The sequence below is a fragment of the Ambystoma mexicanum genome, chromosome 10 (genome assembly GCF_040938575.1).
Source record: "Ambystoma mexicanum isolate Mex_15411 chromosome 10, UKY_AmexF1_1, whole genome shotgun sequence".
NCBI lineage: Eukaryota > Metazoa > Chordata > Amphibia > Caudata > Ambystomatidae > Ambystoma > Ambystoma mexicanum.
In genome coordinates, this window is record NC_090932.1 from 1594277146 (window position 1) to 1594299753 (window position 22608).

At 47.6% G+C, this 22608-nt stretch overlaps 1 protein-coding gene across 2 annotated transcripts in view; it reads right to left on the bottom strand.

The window, feature by feature from the left end:
* The window catches only part of CLTCL1 (clathrin heavy chain like 1), an 804099-nt gene that overhangs the window by 480024 nt on the left and 301467 nt on the right, over positions 1–22608 (bottom strand). For both annotated transcript variants that reach the window (XM_069619951.1, XM_069619950.1), the window contains exon 8: positions 21448–21648. In XM_069619951.1, coding sequence (XP_069476052.1) covers positions 21448–21648 — 201 coding nt within the window. The remainder of the gene's footprint in view (positions 1–21447; positions 21649–22608) is intronic.

Below are 22608 nucleotides of genomic sequence, written 5' to 3' on the forward strand. Positions count from 1 at the left end.
AATTGCAAGTGACTCAGGAATTCAAATACCTGGGTATAATGATGAGCAATCATCCATCTGATAAACCGTGTTATGCTGAACTGCAGAAGCAATTAACCACGGCTATATCTGAAGCACGCATACTGCAGCAAAAATTTGGGAAGTTCTCTTTAAAATCAACATTAGTATTCTATAAGCAGAAAGTAGCACCAGTCCTGATTTATGGTGCTGAAGGCAGAGCATGGCTACCCTAAACTCTGACAGTGAATGGAAGGCCAATTCTGGAAATTAGTTTTGACCTTGCCTAAAACTACATCAATGTTAGATTTCACATGAATTGGGCATCATTTCTCTCAATGCAATGTAAATGGGCAGATCATGCTCTCTATATAGAAAATGTCTATTATTGTCAAAGGAAAATTAATTAATAAACACGCTATCTTATGTCACTTCTACCGCTCATACTTAAACTCAAAAATGGGGAACTAATATCCAGAACTTTATACATGCTGAAGAAATTCCTGATTCTTTACTAAAGTCAAACCGAGACGCTGCAAAAACAAAAAAACGTATGGGAGATTGGATTCATACTACAGAACAATGCACAAAATTGACACCATTTGTACATCACGGTTTTATACAAAGAGAAGTGACTGTGGCAGAAGTATTAACCAGGTTACTCACCGTAGTGACCACCTTACCCCTAGTCCCTAGTCCATAGTCCCCTTTCCTCCATACTTACGGGACATTTCTCCGTCCTGTGGGGACGGGACCGGAGCACTTTGTAAAAAGCATCCAACATTTTTTTTCAAAAATGTGTCCTTCCTCTCTCTCTGCGCGGGGCCTGGCATGCGGCCGAAACCTCGCCCACCTTGGCTCCACCCCGCACATCGCCCATCAGTCCTTATCGCCAGGTCAGAGACCTATTAGCAATAACAGAGGAACCTTATTAGAGGGGATGGCGGGCGGGCGTATGGAGGAAAGTGGACTATGGACTAGGAGTAAGGTGGTCACTACAGTGAGTAACCTGGTTATACTCCTACGTCCCACCCCCTTTCCTCCATACTTATGGGAGATTCCAAAGCACTCCTAACTGGAACTACGGGTGGATGGAAATACCCCTTATTGAAAAAGGTTCTTCAGCACAGCCTGACCAAACTGAGCATCAGCTCTCGAGCTCATGTCAAAACAATAATGCTTACAAAAAGCGGATGGGGAGGCCCAAGTAGCTGCCCTAGCGATGGACTCCCAGGGGACATACTTCTGAAAAGCAACCGCAGTTGACTTGCCCCGCACCAGGTGTGCATGAATACCCTTAGGAGGTTTCAGCCCTTGGACGGTGAAAGACTCCGTAATGCAGGCGGCGATCCACTGAGTAATAGTCGCCTTAGACGTCTGCTTACGCTGAGGGTTACCGAAAGTCACAAAAAGTTGAGAAGAACTCCTAAACTCGGAAGTCCTGTCAAGGTAGAACTTAAGAGCCCTTCTGACATCAAGACAGTGCAGAACCCTTTCTGCCTCTGAGGTAGGGTTCGGAAAAAAGACCGGCAGGGAGATAAACTGATTCAGAGGGAATTCAGTTACCACCTTCGGTAGAAAGGCAGTCTTTGTCCGTAGGACCAGCTTGTCCTTGTGAAAGACCAAGAAGGGATGCTCCACCGACAAGGCCTGGAGCTCACTCACCCGCCTTGCTGAGGTAACGGCGACCAGAAAGGACACTTTCCAGGATAGGTACTTGAGGTCCACCGTCGCCATGGGTTCAAAAGGCTTATGGCACAGCGCCGTCAGGACTACCTTTAGGTCCCACGGCGGGTGCGGACTACAAACTGGAGGGTAGAGGTGTGTCAAGCCTGCAAAATGCCTCTTGATGACTGAGTTACTCAGAGTAGGAACATTGGTCTGTAGAAAGATAAGCGGAGACCGCTGAAAGGTAAGTTCTGCAGGACAGAACGTGAACACCCGACTCTGCTAGGGAGGACACGAAGGACAGCACAGTGTCAATCGTAGCCACCCTTGGGTCCAACTGCTTTCCCAAATACCAATGACAGAACCTGAGCCATTTACTCATGTATTGGGATCTGGTCGAGGGTTTCCTGGCTGCCTGGATAATACGGATGTTATCCGTAGACAAGTTAAGGTGCGCTAAAACCTGAACTCAGGCACCATGCCGCCAAACTGAGCGATTGTGGGGAGGGGTGCCATATCTGCTGTTCCCCCTTGATGAAGATCGGGGGGTCACTGGTAACCTGATCGGCGGATACACCGACAGGTGTTGAAGTTCTGAGAACCAAAACCTGGCCGGCCACCAGGGGGCTATGAGTAGAAGGGAGCAGTTCACCGAGTTCTTCAGCTTCCAAATTGCTCGATGGACTATAGGCAGAGACGGGAAGGCATAAGCTCTCATGTTCCATGGAATCTCGAGAGCATCCCCCAGAGAGGAGGCTCCCAGCCCCCTTCTGGAAGCATACCGAGGAAGGTTCCTGTTCACTACCATAGCGAAGAGATCCACCTCCGGTGTGCCCCAATGCAAGAAGATCCATGAGGGCATCCGCTGTGACATTCAGCTGGCCCGGGATGTGCACTGCAAGCAGCCAGACACCATGAAGCACGGCCCACTCCCAAATCTGGATGGACAGGTCCACGAGGAGGGGGGTGGGAGGGGAGACTTCGTTCTCCCTTGCTTGTTGATGTAATACATCGACACCACATTGTCCGTGCGTATGCGGACCACCTTGTTGGCAATGACCGGTCTGAACGCCTTGAGCGCTAGGAAGATCGCCAGAAGCTCCAGATGATTTATGTGAAGGAGCTTGTCCTGAGGCGACCAGAGGTCTGAGACTTGTAGAAATCTAACGTCGCACCCCACCCCAGGGAGTAGTCGTCCGTCGTGATCGTCACCATAGGAGCTGGGTCCTGAAACCCCGCACCCACCAACAGGTTGCTGAGAGATGACCATCATTCCAGGTCCACTCATGGAATCCGGAATTATTATCAGCTTGGAATCCAGGTACACAGCCTGACGCCAGGAACTCCTAAGAGCCATCTGGGTCCGTCTCATCTTGAGACGAGCAAGAGGAAGAGCCAGCACACATGAGGCCATGAAGCCCAGAAGCCTCTGGAACCACCAGGCCGACATGCTCTCCGACTGCGCAAAGATCCGACACGTGGCTAACAGATTAGCCATTCTGTCGCCGGTCTGGTACACTCTGCTGTCGATCGTGTTCCAGCGAAAACCCAAGAAAATCAGGTCCTGCGAGAACGTCGTGGAAGATTTCCGCCAGTTCACCGACGGCCAAAGATGGAACCGGAGCTGAAGGAGAGACTGGAGATTGCCCGCTGCTGCCAGCGGACAAGGGCTGCGTAAGAGCCAGTCGTCCAAATATGGATACACATGGATACCCTTGAGACGAAGATGGGCCACAATCACCGACATCTTTGTGAAGACACGCAGCGCCGAGCCGAGCCCAAAAGGAATCACTCGTAACTGGAAGTGCTCCTCGCCCAAAGAGAAACAGAGATATCTCCTGTGTGGGTTCCAAATCAGGATATGCATGTACGCATCCTGAAGATCCACCACACTGAGCCAATCGCCCATCTGCAAGGAGGACCGTATCTGGCTGGGGTGATCTTGAATTTCTCTTGGAGTAGGAAAAGATTGAACTGGGAAAGGTCTAGGATGGTGCGCAGGCCAGCCTGGTTGGGTTTGGGCACCATAAACAGCCGGGAGTAGAAGCCCTCCCCTCGCTCCCCAAGGGGAACGGGTTCCACAGCTCTGAGGTCCAGAAGTCTCTGAACCTCGGCTTTGAGGGAGAGCGAGCCGACAGCTGAAAAGGAGGGTTGAGGGGTGGGGTAGGGGGTAGAGTTAAGCGGAAGACCGCCCGAGCGACTGACAAGACCCATCTGTCTTCTGTGATGGTCTGCCACGCCTCCCAATGAGACGCAATGCGTCCTCCCACCGGGGTCTCGTGAAAGCACGGAAAACCCTCATTTAGTAGGTTTATCGGTCGCGTTGCCACCTGAACCTGAGGAGGAGGCAGTGGAGCGGGAGAAAAACCGTGTCCGTTGTTGCCTACGGCGGTTGTTCCCCGCAGGGGTATCCACTCTGCAAGATTTTCGGTAAAGGAAGCCCCTAAAGCCAGAGGAAGGTCGACTTTGCGACAACTGTCTCTGGGTTTTGAAGGGAGTCTTAACCAGGACCGACAAGGATTTAGCTGTTGGAGTGCTATCCTTCGTCTTGGTGAGCTCTACATCTGTTGTAGAATGAAAGAGCTCCTTGCCATCAAACAGAAGGTCCAACACCTTGTCCTGCACTTCTTTTGAGAATTTAGTTGCATGCAACCACGCCTGCCGTGAGGCATCAACCCCCAGCATAAGGCCCCGAGCCCAGGTGTCTACGTGACGAGCTGCAACCTCCAGATCATCCTGGGCCAAGACCCTGGCATCGGATAGGCCCCCTTTAAAGTCTTCCAGCTTCTCGACCGGGATAAACTCCTCAAACTCTGACAGACCTTTCCACATCCGCATATTAGCTCCCGCTAATACCAATTTGGCGTTGGCCTGCCTGAGCTGCAAGGCCTAGTTGGCAAAGATTTTCCTCCCAAGGGAGTCAAGGAGCTTGTCCTCCTTTCCCAGAACCTAAGTAGCCGTCGTGGAAGAGGATGCTGCAGGCCTGGATTGCAAAGTGGTAGCGGCCACCACTGTGGAGGAGGAGGGCGGACAAGACGACAAGGCCACCTCTTCCGAAGAATGCAGCCTGCATCTCGCGTCAAATATTATTGACAAAAAGTCCAGAGTGTGGCTTTTCCCAGAGCCTGCAGACCTCGGCCAGAACGTCCTTCTGCAAGAACAGGCCGGTACACTCCGAAAGAGACAGGGTGAAGGCCCCTGAAAGCACACCCTCCTGCAGAGTGGGTGCCTCGGGCACCGGAACATCTAAGAAGCACATGTCCAGTACCCGGTCATGAAAACCTCTAATAGAGCGGGGCAGGTCCTCGTTGTCCTGATCGCCCTGCGCTTCATCCGACAGGTCAGGATCCTGCTGAACCATGTTCGGCGCTGCCTTGTCCACTGGGAACGATGGGGGCAAAGGCAGAAGAGTCGGGGGGAGGCACCACAGGCCAGGGAGGCGCCAGTGGAACCACCGGAGGAACGGGTGGACATATCTCCCTGAAAAGCCCTTTGAAATATTCCCTCATGGGGTCTGTACGTATTAACGTTTGAAAAGTACCAAAAAAAGCCTCCTCTGGAGACTGCTTCGGAACCTGAGGAGGCCTCTCACGAGGTGGACAAATCCAGGGACGTAACGGGGAAGATTGCCACACAGGCCCCTCCACAGACGTATCCACATAAATCTAAGGTGCCGACCCCACAGGCATCAAAACATTGTGCGGAAGAGGCATCCGGGCGTTCCAGTCAAACTGGCCGATAAGGATGCGCACAAGGTACTCTATGTTCACCCAAGGAACCCAGCCCTACACCTGAGGCCGATGGCGTAGTTGTAGGGGTAGCATCCAAAATGGCCGCCACGGTTGTGGCAGTAACGGGCGTCATTGTCTGAGGGGGAACTGCGGCACGTGAGGTAGGGGTCCCCGTCGATGATCAGGGGTCTTAACTTTAGCCTTAACATAAGGAACCTAGGCAGAGCTGGTACTGTGAGGCCTGGAATGTTTCTGCGACATTCCAACCGCCAAATCAGCCTTCCCAGGAAAGACATCAGCCTTCCCAGGAAAGACATCAGCCTTCCCAGGAAAGACATCAGCCTTCCCAGGAAAGACATCAGCCTTGCCAGTAAAAGAAGAGCTATCCTTCTTTGTCCCCTCAACAGATCTGGTGTCGCCGCAAGAGCGGGAACGATGAGAAACAGCCTTCACCGGTAAGGCCTTGCCAGGCCTCTCAGAAATGTTGGTAACTTTAGCCTCTGAAAGAGGGACCTCGGACCCACGTCCGGTGACAGCCTTATCAGCGCGGGCCTCGAACATCCATTTGGTAACAGCAAGCCCCACCAAGGCCTCGGGGTGTACCCCGGTCTTATTTTTGAGGGAATCCAACAGAGGCCTCAGCGCGAGCTCCGGTATCCCACGATTCAGTAGAACTGGGTCTACAAACAGCCCCCACAGGAGGGGCCTCGGAGCGTGCTCTGGTATCCACAGGCCCCTTACGGAGACCCTCTGAGAAAACGCTGGTACAATTATTAGGCCCAACTGGCACCTCAGGGCGAACCCCGGTGACAGAGCGATCAACGCCCCTCTCTCCCCGAGAGGAACCTGGAAAGGTATCCCCGGCCGGGGTGCTCTGAAAAGTAAAGAATTTACCGGGTGTTTTTTCTTCTCGTCGATGAACGCCTGAAAATGTGAAGGAGGAGTTTGTCGGAACACCTCCTCTCACCGCTCCAACAGATGTTGAAGTGCCCAGACCGAAAGGGAGTCGCAGTAAAAACAGGAGTCCCAACGGTGATCCGGACCCAAGCACTCTAAATAAAGAGAATGGGGATCCGCCCTCGCGAAACGAAGGTGACACGATTAACAGTCTGGAAAGTCTAGTTTGAACGACAGACTAGTACACGCTCGCTAGTGAGAGCCAGAGATGAAAAAAGGGAAGAAAATCTTCTGAGGATGCAGTCCTGAACGAGCGGAGAAAGGGACTGATGGGCGATGTGCGGGGTGGAGCCAAGGTGGGTGGGGTTATGGCCGCGTGCCAGGCTCCGCGCAGAAAGAGAGGAAGGATACATTTTTTAAAAAAAGTTTTGGATGCTTTTTACAAAGTGCTCCGCTCCCATCCCCACAGGACCGAGAGATGTCCCGTAAGTATGGAGGAAAGGGGACAGGACATAGGAGTAATATAAATACATTTCCAGATTGTGTCACAAGAACACAATATATGAGATTTAGGTAAAATCTCTGGCATATGAGGGATGTTCTCTGTAAGCGCAAAATAATAACTATATTTGCCGGTTTTGTCTCGATCTGTCTCAACCAGAGACACTTAAGCATTCAATATCTGAATGCCCTGTTTTGGCTGACATAAGAACTGTACATTTCATTCACTTATTTCCAAACGAGGACTACATTACGCCCGACATGCTTTGGAGAATCATCTTCAACTGCCATAGAACATCAATGGACATAGCAGTGGTAACATTTTTGCTATTTATTAATTTGTCAAAGCCAGAGACACCAGAGAATAACCGCATCTTGTAGATCTCACACACACACGCACAGAAGCTACAGTTTATACATGGTGTTCCATAACTCATTCAAAACTAGAACTGTTTTAAATGATTTGAACTCTCCACATTTTTAGGGAATGAATGTTACGGAATGCAATGATTTGTAAATATTTATGGAATGTCATGCAATGAATGAAATATGTTGCTGTAAACAATAGGTAAATGGAAGTCCTTTTTAAACAAAAACCTATATAAATCTCTGGACAAAATGCCAACTTGAAAGTATGAAATTATGAATCAAAAATGTTAATTGTTCATTTGCTGTTTTTGAAAGGCTGTCTTGGTCAGCCAAATCAAAATTAAAAATTAAAAAAAATACTTAGAAACTCTACCCCCACCTGCCCTTTCCCGACACAAACACTTTCTTACTGACAGTCCATCGTGAGCGACAGACTAACACCAGAGCCGTATACCTGAAATGTCCCAACACAAGGGTCAGGCCATTACGGATAACTACACACTGGACTGCCACCATACTTCCCCACACAGATAAAAGGCAGAGAACGAAAGCACACTCTGAGCAAGGACAAATGCACGAGGAAGCAGCTATTCCGGATGGCAGCTTAAACCGAGGAGAAAGGCAGCAAGGCCAGAGAGGACGACAAAGAGGGAGTTACCCTGGTCCTTTTCAAGAAAGGATCGCAACTTTCAAGAAGCCTAGAGGAAAAGAAACATAAGACCCGGAATCACAGCTGACAAATAGTGTAGCGCGTGTCAAAGGTGCACAGGGCCCTCCCTCATTGATACCCAAGGCGGTGAGAAGTGATTGTCACTGTGGTATTGTCCTCGACTCTCACAGAAAAGCAAAGCCGGTGAGTCGGGAACATGTAAATATTGAATGGTGAAATCAAAGTGGCTCACAGCGGGTTAAGTTAAATCCTGTGCACATTCAAAAGCCTTTGATTGTCTACGAACTGAAATTGGTCTGAGCCCTGAAGAGGTGGACCAATTGGTAAAAAGGGGATCGGATGCTGGAAGAGGGCGATCCGGGGTGAACAGTAAAACTCGCCCGTAAAGATATTGTTGTGGCAATTGTGAACCAGACTGAGGGATCCCTACGAACTAAAGTTCGTCCAAATCTGGCAGAGGGATACCAATTGTGAAAGAAGGATCTGAGCCCGGCTGAGGGGGATCCCGGGAGAAGAATAAAGCGCTCAAACTTGAATATTTGAAAGGAATCTTTGTTATTTTTGGTGCATCAGGCTCTCTGAAGCAAGAGAAAATTAAGGGAGACTTGGGCAGTGAAGGCCCTGATGCTGGAAAAAAGAACTGGGACCTTGTGCCTAAGAAGCCCATTAGTGTGCTGTGCTCGATTGACCAGTGTTGTCCCATGCTAAAAACATGGGGAAGGGAGGCCAACAGCCAAAATATCCTGACATTTGGTGAACACTTTTCTTTTTGTGAACATTATCCCACAATATTTTGTGGCATAGCAATAAGGATCAGCAATATTTTTTTTCTTTCAGTAAAGGTCCTTTTTCATTTGACAAGACTCCAGTAGGACTATTATTTGATGGTCGTAGCTTGCTCCCATCTTAGATTTAGGTTTAGATGGGCGTTTTTCACACCCCTGATAAAGTTCAATAAACACCCTTGTGTCTGTCTTACTTTGATACCATGTCTTCCTTACAATGGAGTTTTGCTTGACCCGTTGCAGGACCACTTTGATTTCACAATTCTTTATCACTTTTCACATTTGCCACCTTTCAGCTGGATACCTAACAGACTTTCGAATGAGTACCCACATGGTGCCGGACCACTCTACGGTATCGTATCTTGACTTCAATCACTCATCTGCTGTTGAATTGTGTTCCTGTCGCTTGCCACATTCGCTTCATACACTAGTTCTCTACAGTTTTCACTATACAATGTTGCTGCTTGCAACCCCTTGGCTTCAGCACAGACCGGCCTGGTATCAGTCACCTCAACTCACCGTCTGTGCCAACTTAACGGTCGCTGCTTTGTTTTAGGAGCCAAGGGCAGTACCACAGCACCAGGTACCTCCGACACACAATGCAGGATTCTTCAGCTTGATTCCTGGTCTTACTTTCATGAACCTTTGAGAACAAGAAACGTAACAGTCTTTTGTTGAAAAGGTTAAAGGCACTTCCCTCCTTGTAATCCTCTTCGGTCTCGTCTTTCACCTTATATTAAACTGCCATCTTGGAACTGCTGCTTTCTCGTGTGCTTTACCTTGCTCATTGTGATTTCGGTCTCCACCTTTTATCAGTGTGATGGAAGCCAGGTGTGTGTGTAATGATCAGTAATTGCCTAACCATGGCATTGAGACATCAGGGAGCCGGCTCAGGTGTTAGTCCGTTTTCTCTCACAGTGAGCTGTCTGTGAGAGTGTTTGTGCTGGAAAGGGGGTGGGGCATTGAGTTCCTAAGTATCCTACCTGGTAGGATGGGGTAAAGGTGTCCCAAGGAAGGGGATACCGTGTCTCGCCATCCAGTCTCCAACTTCCACTCCCCGAATACCCCTCACCCAGGTGATCCTCCCCCACTGGTCCACACCCAGGAACTGGAAGCAAAAGTGATGGCCGTGTACTGGCCACCTGGATAACTAAGTCCCGGGGACTAGCGGGTGAGACACCTTCAGGTTTCTCACAAACTGCACATTCGAATGTCACATAACCACCACTTCTACACTTTGAAGTTGGTTTACACACTTACTTGGACTGCCACACAGGCAATGACACTAATCACAATATATTTCACACACTGCATTACCACCACAGCCATGAAAAAGGCGTTTGTTGGGTTGCAACATGTGTCAGCATAAGTGTTTAATTAAATCACCTTCAACATACACAGTAATAAGACTCAGTTTTCATTGCTTACAAGGGTAACTGCACTCATGGATACTAGACACATCCCTGACCCAGCACCTGGTTTGAGTTTGGTCCTTCTGCAAAATCTATTCTAACTTTAATAAGACGGAAGGGCACCGTCTTATAATAACCACTCACGCACTACAGGACCAACTATTCCCCATAATTGATCAGCACAGTGATCTGCATATTCTAGTGCTCTACCTAATCCGCACTGTGTTGGCTGGGGTATTACTTACATTAAGCCTTGTGTGATTCCTGTGAAACTTTGGGGGTGATTTATATGAATCCTATCGTCCAGTTCGCCCAGGCTCAATGCTGGAATCCCTGTAGGGTGTCTTCTCTGAAGTCCCTGGACCCTAACTAACTCTAAAGGGAACTACCTACTTGTTTTTAAGAGACTTCCTCAGGAACTGAACCCTATCTCAACCTGCCTACAGCTGGCACCTAGAGCACTTTATTTCAATAGTGCTGCAGCCCGCATTACATTGAGACTAGGACGACGAGAGATGGGACAACATGGTTAAGGTACCGCCTGGACGTATATAGAGGACGTCGGAACTTTATACTTCATTTATTTTTTTTTTATTTTTTTTTTGGTAGCAAAAATTAATTTACACCTTTACAAAAAATGTTTCAAAGTAAGTAAAAAGCTAATTTATATTTGAACTAATCACATTATTCCATAATTTTCAAAGTTAAAAAAAGCAAATTTACATTTGAGCTGGTCGCATTATTTGAACAGCCGGGTCTTCAATCCTTTTCTAAATTGCAAGTAGTTTTGCTCTAGTCTTAGGTGGGCAGGAACTTTGTTCCATTGGGCCGCTACTTTGATGGGAAAAGCCTGGCAAAGTCCATTTGCCCTTTTTGGTTGAATGTCTCACCAACCCTTGGGTTTTTGATCTTAGGGCATGGCTAGGTTCATATGGGGTGATTTGTTTATTTTTTTAGATAGGTAGGGGAGGATCCAAATAGGCAGTGATGGACGAAGGCCATGGATTTAAAGATAATGTGGTCTTGCAAGGCCAATCGGGGCAGGGACTTTCTCTCCTCTGTGATGTGTTCCTTTTTTATTTTCCAGCGATTGTCCTTTCCACATTATTCTGAATGATTTGGCATCGCTTAATGCATTTACTGCTAGCTCCAATCATCAATGAACTCCCATAGTCCAATCTGGACAAGATTGTGGCTCTGGTGATGGCACTATTTTGTTTACTCAATAGGGGCCTAATTCGTCAAAGCAATCTCTGGTGGCATTGGCAAGATTGTTTGAGATGTGTAACATGAGCGCCAGCTCCCAAAGGCTGCTTGTAGATAGACACCTAGAGTCTTTATCTTGGAGACTAACATCTGTGTCTTTGATTTTAAATGTCAAGTATGCTGGATCTTAATTTAGCACTGGTCTGGCGAGATTGAAAAACCATAAGCTCAGTCTTACTTCCATTGAGGCACATCCAGGCCTCAATGGAGTTATAGATACTAGTGAGCTTACTATTGTCGGTTGTGTGACAGCAACTTAGTTCAAGAACTAATTGCGTGTCTGCAAATTTTGTAAAAAAGACTTGTAAACTGGTAAGTAGGGTACAGAGACAGCGCAAATGGAGATTGAATAAGATGGCCGAGAAGCTGGCCCCTTGGGGTACACCACAGTCAACTAGTCAGGGGGAGGGGGGCGCGGAAGCATGATCACCCCATTTTATTTTAGAGCACCTGTCCTCCAAAAAGGAGGAGATCAATTCAATGGCTTCTTGGGAGCAGTTGCCCGATTTATCTAGGGCCTCCCTGAGTTTCTGGTGATCAAGCCAATCGAATGCTGCCAAGAGGTTCAATAAAATGAGCCTAACAGCCTTTACCTTATCCAATATGCTGAGCATTTTGGTCTGTAGGTCAAGCAAAGAAGACTTTCGTGTGATCCTCTGAAACCTGATTTTTGGTATGCAAAAGATTATTTTTGTCAACTTATTCTTGTAGTTGACCAGTGGCAACTTTATCGAGTATTTTTAATAAAATGTTGCAATTAGTGATCGGGCAGAGGTTAGCGGGGTCATATTGGTCTAGGCCTGGTTTTGTGACTAAAGGCGTTAGGGTTTTGATTGATGTGGGCACCTAGTCATCTCTGAAAGAAGCATTTTCCATTCTACAGAGAAAAGGGGCAAATATCTCGGCATTGTCAAGGATTAGCTTCGGAAGTAGTGCGTTTTGAGAGCAAGAGGTGCATCTGGTGGAGGATAGAACTTTGTTCATTTCATCCAGTGAAACAGGGGTGAATTGGAATTTCAGCATGTCAAGGTGACGGAGCTTGGATGTGATGGGGGTTTGGGCAAGCTGGCTATTCACCTTACAGGTTTTTATGGTTTCACTGGCTTTTAAGATTTTATTGAAAAAAGCTGTTTGGACTTTCTCGCAATCACTTTGTGTCGGTTGGAATGGGGGTGTCGGGGAAGGACGGGGGGGCAGTGTGCTGGTTTTTTGACCAAATGTTGTATCTGAAACAGTTTACCTGTAGAGCTAGAAGCTGTGGTGATCTGCTCATTGTAGTAATCTGTTTTTGCGGCTGTCAATTTTTCCTATATAGATCATCCATTTGTTTTCCAGTTCACTTTATTACTATCCATGGGATATTTTTGCCACTTTCTAGTTTTCTTTTTAACTTGAGTTTACAAGTTTCAGCAATGAACCACTTGATGGTTTAGGTTAGATCTGACTTGTTTGAGTTTAATCAGGGCATATTAGTCTAGGAGTTTGCCAAAGTGACTGTTAAAGGTGTTCACTATTTGGTTACAATCATCCTTATCAGTTGTGGCATTCATAATATAGTTTAAGCCCTTGTGTCAGGATGAGGAGCGAGATTTTTTTAAAGTTCCTTCCTCAAAATGTGTTGAGTGCGTTGTTCCTTTTCCTGACATTTTCATTGGGAGTGTTAGTTCAATTTTATAGTGGTCCGACCATATGCATGGCTTGGTTTCAAGCATAGCGATTTCTACGTTGTTGGATATGGTCAAGTTGGTTCCCTTTATTGCAGGTGGGTTCGCTGTTTATTACGTGGAAGTCAGTGGATTTTAGCTCTCTCTCGAGAGATAAGGCTTCCTTGTCTTGGGGGTTCCCTCTCCACTTATTAAGGTCACCCAGGAGTATTGTCCCAGTGTTAGGTCCTTTTAAGACATTTAGAAGATGGATTAATTTGTTATTAAAGTCAGAAATCAGTGATGTGGTCTATAGATTACAATTTGGTTAATACAGCTGTATTTTGTAGGCGTCATTTTGAGCAAGAGTTTTTCGCAGCTGTTACAATGGATGGGCGAAGGAAAGAAGTGGAAATCTTGTTTGGCTATTATAGCCACTCCACCTCCTTTGCCTACCTCCCTATCTTTTACCATCCCTCTTCTGCCTCTGAGAAAACTCATGCAATGGACTAGGGAATTAGGGAATAATTCTTTTATAAACACACTTAATCCCAGCGAGTGGTTTCTAAGCATGAGATCAGGCTTCTAAAACTGTGTTGCGTTGTGTTGTCTTGCTTCCAAGACAAACACGTTGCCCCCGAGCTATCCTTCCTCCCTAGGGAAGGAATGGATAAGAAACAGTCTTAAAAAGTTACTTACTTGTGAAAGAGTTGGTTGGTAACTGTCCCTCTGAAATATGAGCAGTTACAAAAATGTCTTACTTTGAATGTGGTTTGCCCTTCTTAAAAGTATATTTGACAATGCATTACTTACCGTAAAAGCATTTCTGATGGTTGTATCGGCTTAGATTCACATGCTGTGCATAGGTCCGACATCCAGTGGTCACTGCGGAGTATTGCATTTTGTTTTTCGTAGTCGAAAAGGGACGTCGACAAGGCGTGTCTGAAATACTATCCCTATAGTGACGTGCGTTGTACCCACAAACCCTCACACGTCGAGGTCCCTGTGTTTGTATTTTTCTGCCCTGAGGGAGCCTTCTAGACGTGAGTGAGTACAGAAAAGAGATGTCTATGTTCCTTCCATCCGAGCGGGGAGGAAGGGTGGGCGCATGTGAATCCAAGCAGATACAACCATCAGAAATGCTTTTACGGTAAGTAATGCATTGTCTTCTGATGTTTGTTAATCTGCTTAGAATCACATGCTGTGCATAGACTAACGAGCAGTACCCGGAGTTGGCGGTGGGTTATGAGAAGGAACAGTAGAGAAAAGATGTCTTAATACTGCCTGTCCCACCTGGGAGTCAGATCTCGAGTGTGCATCTAGACAGTAGTGTTTTGTAAAGGTGTGCACAGAACTCCAGGTAGCCGCTTTGCAGATGGACTCAAGGGGCACATTTGCAATCAATGCTATGGACGCCCCGTGCCTCGAGTAGAGTGTGCTCTTGGCTTAAAGGGCAGTTCTCTCTTAGCAAGAGTATAGCAGAGAGTGATGCATTGAACAATCCATCTAGAAATAGTGGACTTTGAAACTGCATCCCCTTCTCTTCCTGCTGCCACCGAGATGAAGAACTGATTAGTCTTCCTCAGTGGTCTGGTTCTTTCCATGTAGAACATGACCGCTCTGCGCACATCTAGTGTGTGCAGAGTTTTTTCTCCCAAGTTGGAAGGATTTTGAAAGAACGTTGGCAGTTCTATAGACTGGTTAACGTGGAATTTCGAGATGAATTTCGGAGCAAACCTTGGGTGCGTGCGTAGAACCACCTTATCTCTGTGAACTGTAACGAAGGGGTCTAGAACAGAAAGAGCCTGTAGTTCACTTACTCTCCTGATGGAGGTGATAGCTATTAAAAAAGCAGTCTTAAGAGTGAGGTCTTTAAGAGATGCTCTGTGCATGGGTTCGAAAGGTGAGCCCATGAGTCTGATAAGTACCACGTTAAGGTCCCATCCGGGAGCTGGGTCAGCTATCGGGGGGTGTATTCTCTTTATTCCCTCCATGAAGGCCTTTATAACAGGGATCTTCCACCACGACACCTTGAGTTGGGAAGTGGTGTATGCAGAAAGTGCCGCTAGGTGGACTTTAATGGAATTGAACACTAGACCTGAATCCAATAAGTGGGTCAGGTATAGAACAATGTGTGTGGGAGAGCAGTCAATCGGGTTGATGCTTTTTTCTCTGCACCAGATGACAAATCTCTTCCACTTGCTAGAATAGCAGTGGTGAGTGTTAGGTTTTCTGGCTTCCCTGAGGATGTCCATGCATCTCTGCGGGAGCTGTAGATGTCCGAATTCTATGATCTCAGGAGCCAAGCTGCTAAGTTCATGTTCTGGGGGCATGGATGCAGAGTCCTGCCCTTGTCTTGTGACAGCATGTTGTACGGGCAGGGTAGTTTCACTGGGGGAGATAGAGACATCTCCATCAAGTGAGCGAACCATGGCTGTCTGGCCCACATTGGGGCCACCAGTATCATGGTCACTTGTTCCTGGTGCATCTTGTGCACCACCTTGTTGAGAAGGGGAGTCGGGGGAAAGGCGTAAACAAATTTCCCTGACCATTGCATCGACTGACCGTTCCCCTTGGATTGGTTCTTGGGGTCCCTGGAGGCGTAACTTAGGCATTGTGAGTTCTCCAGGGTTGCGAATAGGTCTATTTCTGGGAATCCCCATTGTGTGAAGACGAAGACGATGTCTTCGTGCAGTCGCCATTCGTACTCTTCGGGCAGGGGGAAATCTCTGCTGAGTTTGTCTGCCAGCAGATTGAGTTCCCCTGGTACATGTTGTGACAGTAGGAACATGTTTTGTTTGAGAGCCCACTTCCATATATTTTGGGCCAGTTTGGACAGTCCTGGAGAGTGGGTGCCCCCCGCTTGTTGATGTAGTACATGGCTGTGGTGCTGTCTGTAAGGACCAACACAGTCTTGCCTTGTAGGTGTTCCTGGAAGGCTTTTAGCGCCTTGAACACAGCTAGTAGCTCCAGTAGATTTATGTGTTTGGAAGCTACGTTCGGAGTCCACACTCCGTGAGCAGTCTGATGGGATAGGTGAGCCCCCCATCCTGTGAGGGATGCGTCTGTGGTCAGAGTGGCTTCCGCCGCGGGTGTGGCAAAGGGTTTCCCTCTTTCCAGGTTTTCCTTTGTCCACCACCGTAGCGAGAGAACCAAGGCCTGCGAGACCACCACTAGATCGTCCCATAGTCCGCTGGCCTGACACCACTGGCTGTTGAGCCACTCTTGCATAGGGCGCATGCGCAGGCGTGCGTGAGGTACCAAATAAATACACGACGCCATCATGCCTAGCAAGCGCATTGCTTTGCGTACCATCACCTCTCGACCGGTCACATATTGAGGGATCTGAAACAGCATGTTTTGGACCCTCTCGTTGGAGGGGAAGTAGAGGCCGTCCTTTGTTTGAATTAGAGCCCCTAGGAATTGTTTGATTTGGCTGGGGTCTAGGCTGGACTTCTTTTCGTTGATGGAGAAGCCCAACTGGAACAAAAGGTCTACAGTCTTTTGGGTATTGGAGAAGCATGTTTCGTAAGAATCCCCTGTTATGAGCCAGTCGTCGAGGTAAGGGTAAACTGGGATGGACAACCTGCGCAGGTGGGCCGCTGCCACTGCCAGTACCTTCGTGAATACCCTTGGTGCTGATGCTATGCCGAAGGGTAGCACTCTGAACTGGTAGTGTTTGCCCTCTATCATGAACCTGAGGTATCTTCTGTGCGCTGGCAACATTAAAATATGAAAGTATGCATCTTTCATGTCCAATGTTGTCATGTAATCTCCCTGTGATAGCAGTGGGATCACTTCCTGTAAGGTCACCATACGAAACTTCTGGGGTTTGATGAACTTGTTCGCTGGGCGCAGATCTAATACAGTGCGCATGGTTAGATCCTTTTTGGGTACAAGGAAGTACACTGAATAAATACCTTCCGTTACCTGAGATAGAGGCACGACCTCTATGGCTCCTTTTTCCAGCAGTAGTTGTACTTCTTGGAGAAGGATGGCAAGGTGTTCCGGTGTCATGCGTCGTCCCCTCGGGGGTCTGTAAGTTGGGGAACTGTTGAATTCGATGCAGTATCCGTGGGCTACGGTGGAAAGTACCCAGCGGTCTGACGTTATTCCCTCCCATGCTGGAAGAAAGGATGTTATCCGGCCACCGACCGGTGTTGCATGGGAGGGGACGCGAATCTTCGCGTCACTTGGTCTTGTTGGGGGCTTGGGAGCCTCTGGGGGTGGACCCCCGACCTCTCCCCCGGCGCTGGCCTCTTTGGCTGTACTGCCCACTATTGGTCTGGTAATTGGTGGCAGGGTACTGTTGCTGCTGATTCTGCTGTTGACGTTGGCCACGAAAAAAGCGTTTGTTGCCATAGCCGCGTCTGGTAGTGGGCTTAGAGATCTGGTCAAGAGTTTTGATAGTATCGAACTCTTTTTTAGCCATCTCCAGAGCCTCATCCACCGCTTTCCCGAAGAGGTTTGAGTCTTCAACAGGTTTATTTATTAAAGACGCCTGTGTCTCCGGTTTGAACCTTGAGTTGCGCAGCCATACATGGCGTTTTAGGAGTATTCCCTGAACCAGGGAACGTCCCGCTGTCTCTGCAGCATCCAGAGAGTTCTTTACAATACTCTGGTTGACCTGGGTTCCTTCGCCAATAGTTGATAGCAGGCGTGTACGTAGTGGTTCCGGCGCTTCTTCGGCGTCTTTACGCAGTTTGGCCCACTGCGCGTCCGCGTAGCTAGCTAGCAAAGAATTGTTGTTCGCAATTCTTGCCGAAAAGGCAGCCGAGGATGTGACTCTCTTTGCAAGGGCATATAACCTCTTGCCCTCCTTGTCAGGTGGTGCCTCGCTGGTGGACAGCGGCACCCCTGCCCTCTTCCTTGTATTAGTTACTACAAGGGAATCCGGAATGGAATGTCCCCTGATGTACAGCGGGTCTGAGGGTGAAGGAGTGAAAAGTTTTTCAATTCTTGGATTAACTCCTCTGATTAGTGCGGGTGTGGATAGCGAAGGGATGATTCTTCTCTTCACTGAAGCGAGGAGGGGAATTGTCTGGCTGACCGGGGGTTTCTCCTTAATTACTCTTTCCACAAAGTCTATTTCAGGAGAGATCTCCCCAGTGTCCAGTTCGAAATGTGCTGCTGCTCTGCGCAACAGGGCATTAAATGTGGGCTGATCGTCAATGGGAGACGTGTTTCTAACAGGTGAATTGTCAGGAGGATTTAGGTTCAGGACATCAGTGTCCGAATATACTGATGGGGATTGCCAGGGATGAGAAGGTCCTTCTTCTGGATTTTCTCTGAAGCCTTCTCCTACCATGTCTGGGCTGTCTTCCAGACCTTCCTCCTGGTTCTGTCCCGCTTCATCGTCCACAAATTCATCCTCCTCCTCCTCCTCCTCCAAGTATTGTTCCTCACCAGTGAGGTCATACACATTATGGAAATCTGAGGCTGTGTCCTGCTGGGGATTGAATAGTCTCGGATATTTGGCCCGGGGGTCCTCCTGAGGCCCTTCTCTTGTTCTCTTGGGAGTAGGAGGGTTCTGGGTCTTCATAAACCTCTCCATTCTCTCCATGCAGAGATGGAGCCTTTCCATGGTTTCATGGGGTACCCCTGAGCGGTCTAGCGGGGGAAAATTAGTGTCATCTAGCTGAAAACGGCTCGACCTCTCCCACAACGTCGAGGAAAGTGTCCCGTCGCCTTCCGAAAAGCCTTCCGGTGTGCTGGGGGTCCCCCGACTGAAGGGGGTAGTCCCCGTCTCTCTTTGGGCTTTTTCGGCGTGTCTTTCGACCTTTGCGTAGCGCTCGACGTGTCTTTCGGCGTACGCTTCTGGGCGTCGGCTACAACGATCCTCGCCAAGCTCTCTGACTCGTTTGTCAGCGGAGGGCTGTGGTTTCGACGTTACGGGTGTCGATCGTTCTACGGCGGCATGCGCTCTCTGCTGGTGCGCGCCGGCCGATGGTTTGGGGGTGGCGCCCTTATTTGCCGAAAGCCCAGTGGCTGGTCGCGACTGCGTTTGCGAGAGGGGCTTCGAACCTGAACGGTCCGAGGAGGCCGCCGGTGGAACCTGCGTCTCCTTGGGCGCTGATGCTTTCTTCGACGAAGAAGAGCCATGGGTTGTGTGGTATCGTGTGCGTCAGTGTCGCCGGAGTGTTCATCCCCATAAGCAGGGCGTGAGCCGAGCCCGTCGGGGCCGGGGACAGACGACGAAGAGCGCGAGCGCTCTTTAGAGGGGTCTACGACTTCCGTAGCGGAGGTCGTGTTATCACATTCCTCATCACTGTCGGTGGTAGCAGCGGCGGGTGAAGACCCGGCCTTCGACATAGCGTAGGCCGCCCACCTCTTGACCCTACGGTCTTTTAGAGTCTTTGGCTTAAGAAGCCGACAAGCCGTGCAACCCTCCTCTTTGTGATCGAGGGGCAAGCAGCGGTTACACCGTGAATGCTTGTCCTTCCAAGTAAACTTGCCCTTGCAAAGCGGGCAAAACCTAAAGGGTGTCCTCTCCATAGCCGAGGCAATAAATCGTGATAACGACCCCAAGGGAAAGGAAGGGGAAAAGGAAAGGCATTCTCAGAAAAGAACCAGAGATGTCCCACGACCCCACTCTCCCTACTGTATTTGGCCTGTGAGGCCAGGCCACGTGTTCGGCAATGCCGAAGGATCTCCTCTGCTCGGCCCCTCCGTCGAAGATCTTTCTCGGCGGAGACAGCTTCACAACTGCGTCGATGGAGGGATCGATGTGTTATATATTAAATAGGAAAACGACCAAAGGTCGAGGAGATGAAATCTGCAATGTCTCTCGAGGAGCTCCGCGTAAAGGCGACCAGTAGCTGGGCGGAAAAAAACAATCTGAGGGACCTCGACGCGTGAGGGATTGTGGGTACAACGCACGTCACTATAGGGATAGTATTTCAGACACGCCTTGTCGACGTCCCTTTTCGACTACGAAAAACAAAATGCAATACTCCGCAGTGACCACTGGATGTCGGACCTATGCATGTGATTCTAAGCAGATTAACAAACATCAGAAATAAGGTTACTCTACTCACCTTTGAATTGGGTCCCCCTCTTCCCAAAAGTAATGTTTTGTGCTTCACCTAGCTATTTCTTCCAGAATATAAGTGTATAAGTTACCAATTGAGTCTTGCTTCCCCCAACTTGCTGTGTAGCCTGTTTAGAATAAGTCTACCTTGGGTTATACCTACCGGCCATTCTAAATAAGTACCATAGATTTGTTCCATTAATGTGTGTTCCACTATTCAGAAAAGTATCCTGGTAACAGGGATGGTTTACTATGCAATTCCTTGACTGTCACTGCATGACTGGCAGGGTCTACTACCCTTGAATTATGGCAAGCAAGCTAAAATTAACTTGTGGTTTTACTCGCCTGAATTGGTGTGTTCTATTCTAAATGTGTATGATTATGTCAGACTTGCCTAAAAATACTGTTAATGATTGCGAACAAGGTCTTTGCTTTGGTCTGTGTGCCTTCAAGCATTGTGTTGTGTTTTTATATTGTGTTTATGATTCTATGACCAAGTACTTACCCACCAAGATTTACCTTGGCCTATTTGAATCTATAATTAACCTTTATTTTTAATAATACATCTGGGTACAAGTGTTTCTGTTGAACAGTTTGTATGCTACATGTTCTTTGTACTTTCCTACAGCCCTCTCTCCCTCCTAAAATAAGCCTGGCTGATCAATCTACACTACCAAATACTCAGGTGGTACAGCCTTATACTAAGAGTGGAGTTTTGTACTGCCTCAGTTGTATGGTTTTGTGAAGACCTTAGTGGGACTTCAGAAAAACTAACTGGAACCAAAAAGAAATGAAAAACCCTTATGAATACATATTCATCTTTAACAAGTGCAATGTATTTTAAAAAACAGTTTACTTTGACTTGCATTTCCACACGAATTTAAAATGCATCTTAATGTTACCATTTTGTCTAATGTAGATGTTTTCTTGCACAATATTTGCAGAATGTTCTTGATTAACTTGCAAACAGTTGAATTTTATTTTACTTCTGTGGGAATTCTGCAAACTTTAAACATTTTTGAGCACTTTCGAGCACTTTCTCAGAGTGATCACAACACATTTTTCTAAAGAAGTCTGGAGTAGTTTGCATATTCAGACTATGTGAGCTTTTAATAAATACTGCATTTTTCTGCACAAGATACATCTCAACAAGAAATCCAGTCTTCCATATGTTCTGCAGTGCACAGCACATGCATGCCAACGTTATACATTCCATTCGGTAAACACGAGTCCAGTCCTGGTTTTAACTAAGCCTTCTGGTACTTGTATTCTGGGAATTCAGCATTATAAACCAAGACCGAAAGACCCCAAAATGAAAGGTTAAAACCAGAACTCGACTAGTGTCTCACGAATGGAATAGATAATGCTGGCAGGTATGGCCACAAATCACTTCCATGAGGCCATACCATCCTTGAAGCAGAGCATTGAGAGGTATGGCTTCTTTTCAGCACCCCCTTCCCTAGCTTTAAGTCGCATACCTTGTCTTCCTTCAGCCACTTTTCCAAAAGTTGCTTTCGTCCCTGCTGCAGGACCGGGCGGCAGAGCTCCATGGATTCAAACTTGTTCAACTGCCCTTGATCCAACAAGATCCCAAAGTACTGCAGTAGCGGAGAGGCCTGACCAGTCTGAGCTGGTACAGTCTGAAACTTCCTTATAGTGTCCGCTGTGCGCAGGATACCCTGAGAGGACAAGGAGGAAAGCGTAGGATAAGAATAAGACATCACAGGCACCTGCAGCCATGGTGACTCGGAGGGCTTCTGGACCTCCGAAGCAGGTCAGGAGGCTCAAGGGGTTTTACCCAATCGAGGCATCCGCCACCCTGTGTCAGCAGCCGCACAATATCTGCTTGGAGTAAAGGCATGGGAAAAGATGAACAGTATGGCAGGAAAAACAGGTTGGGATATAAGCATTATATTTAAAAAAAAAGCGTGTTGCACTGAACACATTTATCAGGCATCTGTTGGCTACTGTGCTGCAAGCCAGTGGTGTCATTTTACTAAATAAAACAGGATACGCAAGTTTACTTCAGCCTCCTTTTGAACCCCACACGCCCAATGACATTACAGGAAGTAACATCACACAGTCTTTCCACCTGATACAAGGTCTATTAAATTCTTGTGGATTGAGCTGGTTAAAAGAAAATTCATACTAGAAAAAGAAATAAGTGGCAAAATATAAAGGGATGCATATGATGGAAAGAAATGTCAGATTGGTTAAAATCACATGCGGTGAGCAAGGCATAAGGAAAGGTTGGTTACCCTAATTAACCCCCATAACAATATGTGCAGGAGATACAGCAAAATTCCATGTACTTTGTAGAGTTACTAATGAATAGGCACTGCTGTGCTAAGGGTCTTTGTGTGGGTATAAAAATGACAGTCGTAAAAATACTGTGAAGGGCGTTGTTAGGTAAGATTTTCAATCAATGAAAAAAATCTTCCTGATCAGTGTCAACCCCAGAACTTTTTTGCTTTACAGATGGATTATTTTTCCCTATGCCTCAGTGAATGGGAACCTTTTTCCATCCTCACAGAATCTATTACTCTTTTTATGGGTGCCATTATTAAGACTCTCCATAGTGTCCTTTTAATTTTATTCTCTGACAACTTTTGACATAAACTGCCGATAGTTGCTGGGTT